At 37.0% G+C, this 11,046-nt stretch overlaps 3 protein-coding genes across 3 annotated transcripts; 2 read left to right on the plus strand and 1 right to left on the minus strand.

Annotated features, from left to right (window-relative positions):
- The first annotated feature begins 26 nt into the window (after positions 1 to 26).
- On the plus strand, positions 27 to 2,788 carry LOC106408006. Its single transcript, XM_048780010.1, has 7 exons — positions 27 to 1,029; positions 1,105 to 1,249; positions 1,334 to 1,387; positions 1,472 to 1,563; positions 1,818 to 2,053; positions 2,138 to 2,308; positions 2,408 to 2,788. Exons 1-7 carry the CDS (start codon positions 197 to 199, stop codon positions 2,506 to 2,508), a joined length of 1,632 nt encoding a protein of 543 aa, XP_048635967.1. The 5' UTR covers positions 27 to 196; the 3' UTR covers positions 2,509 to 2,788.
- Positions 2,789 to 3,064: 276 nt separating this feature from the next.
- LOC106439179 lies at positions 3,065 to 3,757 on the plus strand. The gene has a single exon (XM_013880569.3). It carries the CDS (start codon positions 3,146 to 3,148, stop codon positions 3,605 to 3,607), a length of 462 nt encoding a protein of 153 aa, XP_013736023.2. The 5' UTR covers positions 3,065 to 3,145; the 3' UTR covers positions 3,608 to 3,757.
- Positions 3,758 to 5,768: 2,011 nt separating this feature from the next.
- On the minus strand, positions 5,769 to 7,683 carry LOC106446036 (syncoilin). The gene is made up of 4 exons (XM_013887707.3): positions 7,223 to 7,683; positions 6,716 to 6,826; positions 6,554 to 6,634; positions 5,769 to 6,116 (listed from the first exon to the last, which is right to left on the minus strand). The coding sequence occupies exons 1-4, from the start codon at positions 7,490 to 7,492 to the stop codon at positions 6,042 to 6,044; spliced, it is 537 nt and encodes a 178-aa protein (XP_013743161.1). The 5' UTR covers positions 7,493 to 7,683; the 3' UTR covers positions 5,769 to 6,041.
- Between the last annotated feature and the right edge of the window lie 3,363 nt (positions 7,684 to 11,046).

An 11,046-nucleotide genomic window follows, 5' to 3' on the forward strand; every position in this document is an offset into this window, starting at 1 on the left:
GTTTTTTAGCATCAACTAAAACCGGTTAAAATTAACTAAAGGCTTTTTCCACCCTAACGGAACCGTTGACGGCCCATCTTTTTTTTCTAGTTCAAGTGCTCTCCTTCCGTTTCCGTTTATTGTCCTATCACACCGCTAAATAACGCCGTCTCTGGTGCTTGCCGCTGCGTAGCGCCGTGAACGTAACCCTAACGGCATGGCTTCCTGTGACGACGACTTCTCTCTTCTAGGAGGAGAGGACCAATCAAACCCTAACCAACATCACCACCACCACCACCAGGTCCTCCACCACGCGCCGTACGCTCCTCGACGATTCGCCCCGAAGCTCTCGAACCAGATCCACGCGCCACATCATCACCAGAGCAACGGCGACGAGGACGACGAGCACCACGACGTCGTCGCGTCTTCCGCTTTCCACGGCGTGAATCCTTTTTCGACCGACGAGAACTCGAATCCCTATGATAACAACAACAACGCGGCCGTGGAAGGAGGAGACGAGGATCTGGACGCGAACAGATCCAGGATCGGGGGAGGAGCTTGTCTGGAGAAGAGGCAGAGTCAGGAGGAGCTTAGCGACGGAGGAACGACGAACGGCGGCGATACGACTCCGTACGGTAGCTTCAAACGCCCGAGGACGTCGTCTTCCTCCGCCGGGGAGTACAGGAAGGATAGAGAGGAGTGGAGCGACGCGGCGATCACGTGTTTGTTGGATGCGTACTCTGACAAGTTCACTCAGCTCAACAGAGGGAATCTCCGGGGGAGGGATTGGGAAGACGTTGCTGCGACGGTGAGCGAGAGGTGTGAGAAGCTGATCAAGAGTGTGGAGCAGTGTAAGAACAAGATTGATAATCTCAAGAAGAGGTATAAGCTAGAGAGGCATAGGATGAGTAGCGGCGGAACGTCTGCTAGCCATTGGCCTTGGTTCAAGAAGATGGAAGAGATTGTTGGTAACTCTATGACCACGAAAGGTGCCTCTGATGAAGATAGAAGTGGTAGCTCGCTGGGGAATGCTGCTAAGCCAGCGAGGAGGTAATGCAGAGACGATCACATTGGTGGACTGTTGTAGTGTGTTCTTTGTTCATGGTTTTGTGATTCTTGTTGTAGGTATCCCTTGGTGACGTATAACCCTGGAGTTCAGATTAATAACGTCAAGTCCAAGGCTACATCAAACCCTAGATGGCGAAGAGTGGTTTTGAAAATCAGTGGTGCAGCTCTCGCCTGCACGGGTCCTAATAACATTGATCCGAAGGTTTAGAATTGAGTTCATAATCTTTTTGTTGTTGTACTTGCACTGTCTAGGTTAGGCGTTAAGTTCTCGTCTTTGTTTTGGTAGATCGTTGGTCTGATTGCTAGAGAGGTTGCAATGGCTTGTCGTCTTGGTGTAGAGGTAAACACTCGGTTCCAGATTGTTATTGTTTCTCCATTACCCTTTTGTTCAGTTTAATGATATTTTTTAGTTCTTTTCTTGCAGGTAGCAATAGTTGTTGGGAGTCGGAACTTATTTTGCGGTGGTACATGGATTACTGCTACTGGTTTGGATAGAACCACTGCATATCATATCAGGTTTTGCTTTTTCTAACTACATTAGTCAATTATATCAATGTTTTGTTCTTCCCCTAAAACAATATACGTAGACACTGTAAGAGCATTTTATCTGCTTTCATGATGTATCCATATAGGTTCATCATGTTGTAAATTCTCAAACATTTGTTTGTATTTTCATCAATGCAAATGCCCTCACTTATCATTATTGCCAAACATATTATAAATGGATTTGTTTGTGTTGTTCCGCTCACTAACTATCTGTTGTGTAACAGTATGATGGCGTCTGTGATGAATTCTGTTTTACTTCAATCATCTCTGGAGAAAATGGGAGTTCAGGCACGGTTACAAACTGGAATTGCGGTTCAAGGGGTCGGGGAGCCTTACAATCGTCAGCGAGCCACCCGGCATCTAGATAAAGGCAGAGTGGTAATATTTGGTGGCATTGGTGCGACCCTTGGAAACCCGCTTTTATCATCCGATGCAGCTGCTGCTCTTCGAGCTATAGATAGTATACCTCCTTTTACCTTCATCTTAGGTTTACTTCGTTCAGTAACCTTAAACCTAACTTAATATCTCGTGTACACATTATCAGTTAATGCAGAGGCAATGGTGAAAGGAACAAACGTGGAAGGTGTTTATGACTGCCATTCACAAGACAGTAACGCCACATTCGAGCACATAACATTTCACGAGTTGGCTTCTAGAGGTCTTACGACAATGGACACAATGGCCCTTAACTTCTGTGAAGAGAATAGCATTCCAGGTCGAGATTTCTTCCTCTCTTTTAACAATCCACATGTAATGATAAATAAAAAAAATGAATATAATGTAACTGATCCTTCTCCTATGGTTGTAAAAACAGTTGTGGTGTTTAACTTTCTGGAAGCTGGAAACATCACGAAGGCATTGTGCGGAGAACAAGTGGGCACTTTGATCGACAGGACCGGGAGGGGTGTGAGTTAGTATGATGAGCCTTCATTCACAAACGCCTTTGCACTGTGACTTTATCAACTCCTTTTTTTTCTTCTTAAAGTAATTATATTCCATAGACGAAGATGACAAAAAAGAGAGAGGAGAATGCTTTCAGTCTCTTCACGGAGATGCTCTCCATTCAACAGACCTTTTTTTTTTTCCTTTTTACATCTGTTTTCATTGTTTGTGACATCTGAGTTTAAGTTAACATGCCGTTGTATATTCTTATTTGTTAGTATCATCTTTATATAAGTTACGAAGAGGTTCTTCATTTCTGTTCGAGTTAAAGAAAACAAGAAGTTGCAAGAAATTTGAGTGAATTAAAAGTTATGGTAAATTATAATCTCTGCATATCAATATTAGAGTATTTACTTTACTATTTTTTTTTTAAATACTTGTTTTGCCGCTTGGAACTGATAATTATGTTCGGAAGATAATTATAGTTTTTTTTTTTAAAAAGCGATGTTTCGGTAATGTACGAGAAAGACAACGAAGGTGCTAGAATCTCCATCCGTTCTTATCCTCGCTCACTATATAAACACTCTCTCCTCTCTAACGTAGAAGCAAGCTAAGTGTCGTGATTAGTCTGATTCATATTCCAAACGCAGTTTTAAGAGCCAGCAAAAGGATGCAGACGGTATCGGTGGACGAGACCAAAAACACGGTGGTGCTACGCGCTGAGCACCGGGACGAGGAAGGTCGGAAAGCTGTTGATAAGTTCGAGTTGAAGACACGAAACCCGGAGACGATCAAGCAAGTTGAGAAGAAGCTGATGGAGAAAGGCGTGCAACGGATGGAGAGGCACCCAGCCGACGGGATCCCGCTCAAGAAACAGCCCAAGTCCGGCCACGGTGGGAAGTACACGTGGGAGGGGCCTGACCGGGTGGAGGATTACGAGATGCAGCCGGATCCGCCGGCCATGGACGAAGGTGATCCGAACTACGACGAGGAGCAGGCGAAGAAGAATACCGGTGGTGGTGGTGATGACGTGGCGGTGGAGCTTGTGAAAGGAGAGGTTGAGGTGGCCAAAGAAGCGCCGACAGGTGTTGCCAGGGTCGAGGTCGATCCTCGCTTGATCAGCTCTCCTTGAGCAAGCAAGAAAATGTTGGGGTCAATGTGAGAAGGAAGATGTACTTTCGGGGTTTGATTTCTAATTTCGAGCTGTTATGTTTTAATGTATTAGCGACGTGGAACCCTATTTGTGTAAAGAAATAATATTCTCACATGGTTACTTCTTCTCAGAGTTTTTCATTATCCATTTTAACAATCACTTTATATTATTCAGTAGTTGTCGGATCACTTGCGATGCATCAGTACGACGTCCTTTAACAGCGTGATGACAGGGAACATGTGACTATGCGAGTCAACATTTCTGGTTACGCGAGGTTAAGTTTTTTCGGTCAAAATATTCCAAACGCGACAAATGTCACTTGTAATAGATCTTTCGTGAGTTGTTATAGTTAACCAGACTCTTCCAAAAGCATAACGTGCTATAGAAAAATAAAAAAGAAATCTGCGATGAAATTTTTTTGTCTTGCTTATACTCTCTCTGAATAGACATATTATTTACACATGGGGCCGATACAAACTTGATTGTGGGCATATTGCAACATATAAGCCCACACCAAATAAGAGTATTAAATTTTCAGCTCGACACTAGCAAAGTAGCGACACAATTAGTTGGCCCATTCCTGGTTTGTTGAAGATTGGCCGAATCAATTTGAGTAGCCTCCATATGAGGTTCCAACAAAAGCGTTTGAAAACAAACAAAAACTTGGAGACAATTGCTAGAGAAGAAAGGTGGTTCATGGCCGCACATCGTCTGGCGATGGCACAACTGAAAGGTCAAGGGTGTTAGCATTTCGGCAAAGGTAAATGTATTTTATCTGCTGGGTTACGGGGACATCTGTCAGAAATTTAGATTGTATCAGTATATCTTTGTGTGATTCTTACGAGGACATATTGATATAATGCGGGATGCAGGTGGACGATTAAAACAGAAATTAGTTATGGCTAAGATGAGGTTGAATTTTATGTGCAACAAAACATCACTACTGATTTTATATGCTTTTCACTGAAGAGATTGGAGTTCAACAAGAAGTGAATTAGTGTTTGGGTTTTGACATTTCTATGTATTATTGACATATCTTCAGAAATTTAACGATATATTTTTTATCTATGCAAATACTTTATTTTTTGAGCTGCATAACAATTACGCCTATTTAGTCATTTACATACTTCAGCTACATTTTATGGATTTGTAGAGGTGTGAACTATTCAAAATCTATGTCAATCCATTTGTCATGAATGAGTAATAGTAGTTGATGCGTTAGTTGTGCATGGTCATAATGTTTTTAATTGCCAAATACTTGGATTTACAGACAATTCAATAAAATTAAATATCATATTGTAAATAGAAAGATATATCTTTATTTTCTATTGATATTTTAATTTTTGAAACACAAAGTAGATAGTTGTTTTTGTTAAATGTAGTGGTCAAAGAGATCTCCGAGCGATTAGTATTTCTTATTGGTACTATTCTTTGTGATGTAATATATCAAAGCATTGAGGAACATGAATGGAATTGGAATTTTGTGACACATGAATATCATTGGGGATGCTAAGAAATCAAAGCCGCAGAAAAATATGATTATTCTTTATTTCTACTTTGATGATGTTTTCTGTCTCCCATTGTAGTATTCAACATCATCATTGATCATTAATGTCTCACTGATGCACCCTCCCTATATATATATATTATTTTTTTTGTTATCAAAGCTCCCACTAGAATAATGAAATAAACGCCTATATTATTTTATACTACGCAAAATAAAATAAAATAAACGTGGTTGCTACTTGCTACAATTAATTTAGAATCTCACTCGAATTTATTGCTAAATTTATATGAACGATGATCAAATGAGATAAACGGCTGTACTTTGTAAATTGTACGTTTTGTCGTCTTTATAACAAATCTATAATTTCAATAATGCAATTATCTGACGATCATTTGCACAACAAAATTAAATAAAATCAGGAGAGAACAACATAGATGATATCATCTTCTCTTAACGTACCGATAGCACATTTATAGGCAATTTAAATACAACATATTCTCTTAACATTTCAGCATTTTTCATCTATTTTCACATTTTCCAATGCAGATTTCATAAAAGTCATTTCCATTTTTAACTAGTATTAGTACATTATATGCTGCAAGGAGGTATGAACATAAGTGTAAACCAACTGTAAAGACGCAAACAGGAGAAAGAGGATTCAAAGAAAGAAAGAGAGTAGTGTTTTTAGTTACAAACCTGTCTCAGATGAGTATTTTTTTTGAAATTTACTTCCTAAAGAACATTATAAATTCTCCAGCAAACCCTAACAGAAATAGAAGAAGTAGTAACACACGACGATTATAAAAATATAAATTACATTCAACCATCACAAAACCTAAACGTAGAGTTAAAACACTCGGAGAATGGTCTCTGGTCCCCAAGATTGGTCCTGTCTTGGATTCAAAGTCAGTGTATAGAATCTATGTTCTTGCTCAGCTCTTCCAGCTTCTTCATTCTCACCTTTTCGCTCTCTCCCACTAACTGTAAATCATTCGTTTCAAAGACCCATTAAGTCAAGAGTTACAAAACAGAGTGAATATATATAATCAATAAATGCTCAGTCATGCAGTGAAAAACAGGTACGAAGATACTTTTCCATGTAACTCAGCTCAATCATATGTGTAATATCGAAATTGGATGAGCTAATTCTGCAAACTAAGATCAAGGCTCACAGATATGTCTAGTCAAACATAGAGATTGGTCACAAGATTACACAGGAAAGGTTGATGTGAATTAAAAAAAACTGAGAACACAGAATCCTAAACCAGAGAGGAAGATACTAACAACAAAAACACTTGAACCAATTATTCAAACACGATCTTCAATTACTTTTTCTTTTTTTTTTTTGGTCAACGTACGATCTTCAATTACTATATTCAATAATAAAAAGAAACGGATTTTAGGATTAGTTGACTAACCTCCATAAGCTTGGTGATAAGCTGCACCTTCTCTCTGTTCTTTTCATTGAATGCTTCAAGAGCTTCTTTGTACTCTCGTTCCTACACACCAGATAATAGCATCTTAATAATAATCCTCAACCAGACATAAAATGGATTTGGCTATGTGTATTGGCCTCTTACCTTTTTCTGAACAGTATGACCCAAAGGCTTTAACTCTTTGTTAACAGAATCAATCTTCTTCCTGACCAAAGCAACTTCTTTCCTCATGGGGTCAGCTAAACCTTCAAGTTCCTAAATATACAATTCAAACCATTAAGCTTCTTAATCATGGTTGTTTTCACAAAAAGGAAAGATCTTTGATCCAAAAATCTCATTTTTACCAAATGGGTTTTACAATTAGTGATACAAATGTGGAAACACCCACAAAAGTCCCAATCTTTTCTTACAAATTATAAAAAAACTATTTTTTGTTCAATGTAAAATGTCAGATCTTGAAAATTTCAATACTTGGGGTCCTACAAATCTAACCCCTAAACATGAATCAAAACCACATAGCTTCACTGCAATAAACCCCCAAATGTCCAATTTTTAATATCTTAATTTGTTTTTTTCTATGTAAGAAACAAAAATTAAAGCACAATTCTCAAAAAAAAAAAAATGATAAGAGGAAGAGAAAGATGTTCATACCTCACGGATCAAAGCGAGACGCTTAGTCTCCTCTTCGACACGACCAAGCTGAGCTTGAACCCTTTCCCTAATCTCCATCTTCTTCTTCTCGATCTCCTCTTCTTTCGCCCTGAAAGCAGACAACGCCGTCCTCGACATCTCCTCGTCTTCCTTCGACATTTGGCTGCTGAAACTCATGCTTCCCGACAGCTGAGCTCCTAGCTGTCGGCTGTGCACCGCCGGAGGAGCCACCGTCGGCTGTGACGTCTCTATTGCCTGCATCTCCTTCATCTTCACTCGAAACCCCCTTTAGCTCGATCTCTCTCTCTCTCTCTGGTTACTTCTAGGTGCTTCTGTGGTAGAGAGAATAAGAGATACTGAGAGTTTTTCTTTTTTAGAACCCAGAAACAGTGTTGTGATATGAACATATATATAAAAAAAGATAATTACAATAAAAATGATATAAGGGTAACTTTATCAAATAAACGTATAATAAAAAGAGATAACAGGCGATAAAAATGAAGAAGCATTAGGTGAAATTACCTAACTGCCACCAACAACCGATAAAAGATTTTTGATTTTGTTTTTTTTTTGGATTCGATTTGGCTTTTGTAAAATTAAAAAATAAAAAGGTATATAAAATAAAATATTCTAAAAAGTGAGGAGAATATGATTTGTAACGGTTGTTTAATCTTCAGACTTTGTAGGACAACCGTTGGATCAAAAGATCCAGTGAAGCAAGAAAAACGGGTGACCCGTAGAACCCGGAGGAGACAGCTCGTTAACAACTCAGCTGTTGCGTCTAAACCGTTTGTTAGTATACACCTTTGTGTAATCTTTTCACTAAACTCGTTTATTAAAAAACTACTACAACTAGTATAATTTTTTCACCGCGAAACGGAATGTTTTACTTTAGTCAAAGTTATAAAACAATTATACTAATTGTGGTCAAACATACCAAAATGGAAAATCAAATGGGATTTTCTTCGTGTATCTTAAGACAGTTGTTCGAGTTAAATACATTATGGTCAACTTCAAGTACTCATTAATTCTCTGTTAATTATTTAGCGATAAAAAGATATTAATAGGAAAAAAAGAGAGAAGAAACGTAAATGCGAAGGCAAAGGGTAGCAGCCAACGGCTTCAACTACGGGCCTTCGAAGCAAGAATCCTTCTTTTAATTTCTTTTTTATTCACTCTTTTTCTTTTCCTTAATGGAATTTACTTTTATTTCAATGTCCATTACAAACTATATATTCCTCTAGGCTAGCCATCATCTCAAGATATATAATAGTCACATTTGTTTTATTGGTGGGGTTTTCCATCTTGTCCTGATTAGGAAATTTGAAATTTGTTTGTCCCACAAGTTAATATGAAAGTATATTACTTAGTAGATAGTTTAATTTCCAGTAATTAACTAATGAATAAACTTTACAAGGTTTTGTTGTTTATATATAATTCGAAAGATAGTTTACCTACTAATTGACATAAAACCATATATGTACTATCTCACGTATTCTTTTAAGTCTTATAATGTTTTCATTTAATTAATTTTTATAAAACTAGTAGTTTAATATCAATGGTTGAGGTCGAACAGAGAAATAAAAACTTGAGATGACACTGAAATTTAGATCGGTTTCAGACTTTCAGTTTAGGTTGCTCAGAAACGCAGTTTTGAGTCATTTCTATTTGTGACTTTGGTCGGGAATAAACCGGTTCGAAGCAAAAGAACTTAGTTATAAGGTGAGGATTGAGTCGACCGAAAACGTATAGAAAGAGGCTGATCCTTTAGTCGACGTGTGCTTCTCTGCCATCAAGGACCCACTAAACCGGTGTCTTTTGCTAGCGCATGCATCAGATTATCATTTGGCACCCATACTTTATCCTTTTAATTATTAAACATTCTTATATGGATCCCAACTTGTCCTTGTTTAGTAATAAAACAAAACAAAAAAACTATATAATGTAACATTCTGAATATCCACAACGATGTGATACTATTAAGAAGTTATGTGCAAAATTTTATTGGTGAGCTTACTACTCCTAAATGCGATGATTATGAATTTGATTGAGCAAGGATATCGACTTTATACCTAATTGCCAACATCAGCACTAATTAGAATTTAATGGTGTCATGAAATATGATTTGCTGTCTCTTATCAACTTCATACTTTCAATTATTTTTCTTTTAAATCAACGACACGTAATAGGTATGTCTCCATGTCCATGCCAGATGGTTTAATTACGAAATATCCTTGTTAATTTGAAATTATTTACGGGATCTTATTAACGCAATGTTTTTATTAATGAAAACGTTTGCACTTGTTATTTGGTCTTTATTTGAGCCTTAACTACAGCATAGAGCTTAGTAGTTTACCTTTTTTGTGTGCTGCCTGAGAGCTTAGTAGACTTCTTTAGTATGCACATATACCCTAACAACTTTAATTTCTCCATCTATGTTATTAATTACCATCATCGTAATAAACGAAGAAAAACAAACAAAACAATGTGATAGGTCTCTCATATGGACAAAGAAGAAAGATGAGAAGTATCTTTGTGTTTTGGCAGTTACGCTAGTCCAATTGACATCCCCAAAGATTCTGGTCCCTACGAAACGAGTGTTGTCCTTGTATTTGCATATGTATTTTCCCTTAAAATGCTATATTTTACAAGCCTAGATACTAATTATATAATATAAAAATGTTATGGTAATGAATTTGCAAACTTGCGCATTCAGTAGTATACATAGACTCTTTGCCCCACCTGAAATGTTTCTATTAAGCATGTGTTTTTGTACTATATATAGCCAATAGCTTTTTGAAAGAATACAAATTAATTTGGATATTTGATTTCAGACAGTTAAAAAGGCTGTATCAGTTTTTGTTGTATTTTAGAAAGGGTGACAAAATTATAGAAAATGTTAAATGTCAAGATGAATAAGATGTCAGGAGTCGTGGTCTAATCCAAGATAATCCAACATCTGCATAAGCACTGAACAATAAGTTGATGGTTTCTGATTGCTTTTGACAAGTTAGTGCAGTCTTTCAGCCTTTTCTGAAGTTGGGAAATACATAAGTTTGGTTTCTGTAGAACTCGAATTTACAAACATCTTAAAAATTAATGGACGCTACAACGATCCAACTAGAAATCTGAACGTAACTTTCTGTAATTGTGTTTACCAACAAAAATAAGAACTTTATGTAATTGTATTTGTTAAAATACGAATATATGTAAATGTATGGAGATAATATATTAAATAGTCAAAGGAGTAGCAGGCTAGATGCTGTCTGAAACTTTTCTGGTTTTGTACTAAAAGAATCTACACACTGTCTGACTCGTAATTAGGAAAATCTTGTGGCAAAATATTAATTTTATTATATATGTATAAAAATAATATATACACACAGAAACACACTTTTCTGCTGAACAACTAGATTGTGTGTCAAACAACCAAATTTTAACTGAAGCTGTATGCACACAACAGCGAAATTGTCCAGTTCTCACGTAACATAATAACAAAATCTTATACAATGACCGATATTGAGTTGGTCTAATGGTAAAGGAGTTACGATTGTAATTACCGCAATTCATATTTAATTCACGGTGAAAATGATTATTTACAATACTTGGGTTTTCGGTAAAGAGGAGAAACCATCTTTTTTTTTACCCAAAAAAAAATTATACAATGGATTCGTAATTTTGTCAAGTTAGGTATTGCCTATTTATATTTGTTGTTTTCCGTCAACATGAATTTTGTTTGTTCTTATTGTTACTTTTCTTTTGTTGATTATCAATTTATAGTTTCAATAAAAAGACTGAAGTTGGTTGAACTGAAAGTTAGTGAT

This window comes from Brassica napus, chromosome A5 (assembly GCF_020379485.1).
Source record: "Brassica napus cultivar Da-Ae chromosome A5, Da-Ae, whole genome shotgun sequence".
NCBI lineage: Eukaryota > Viridiplantae > Streptophyta > Magnoliopsida > Brassicales > Brassicaceae > Brassica > Brassica napus.

What these genes read in the sequence shown, in the direction of transcription:
- LOC106446036 (XM_013887707.3), bottom strand. Translation starts at nt 7,492, where the DNA reads ATGAAGGAGATGCAGGCAATAGAGACGTCACAGCCGACGGTGGCTCCT. An exon ending in GTCTCGCTTTGATCCGTGAG is followed by an intron (nt 6,827 to 7,222) that starts GTATGAACATCT and finishes TTGTATATTTAG; the next exon opens with GAACTTGAAGGTTTAGCTGA. An exon ending in GTCATACTGTTCAGAAAAAG is followed by an intron (nt 6,635 to 6,715) that starts GTAAGAGGCCAA and finishes TCTGGTGTGTAG; the next exon opens with GAACGAGAGTACAAAGAAGC.
- LOC106439179 (XM_013880569.3), top strand. Translation starts at nt 3,146, where the DNA reads ATGCAGACGGTATCGGTGGACGAGACCAAAAACACGGTGGTGCTACGC.
- LOC106408006 (XM_048780010.1), top strand. Translation starts at nt 197, where the DNA reads ATGGCTTCCTGTGACGACGACTTCTCTCTTCTAGGAGGAGAGGACCAA. An exon ending in CTAATAACATTGATCCGAAG is followed by an intron (nt 1,250 to 1,333) that starts GTTTAGAATTGA and finishes TTGTTTTGGTAG; the next exon opens with ATCGTTGGTCTGATTGCTAG. An exon ending in TGAAGAGAATAGCATTCCAG is followed by an intron (nt 2,309 to 2,407) that starts GTCGAGATTTCT and finishes TTGTAAAAACAG; the next exon opens with TTGTGGTGTTTAACTTTCTG.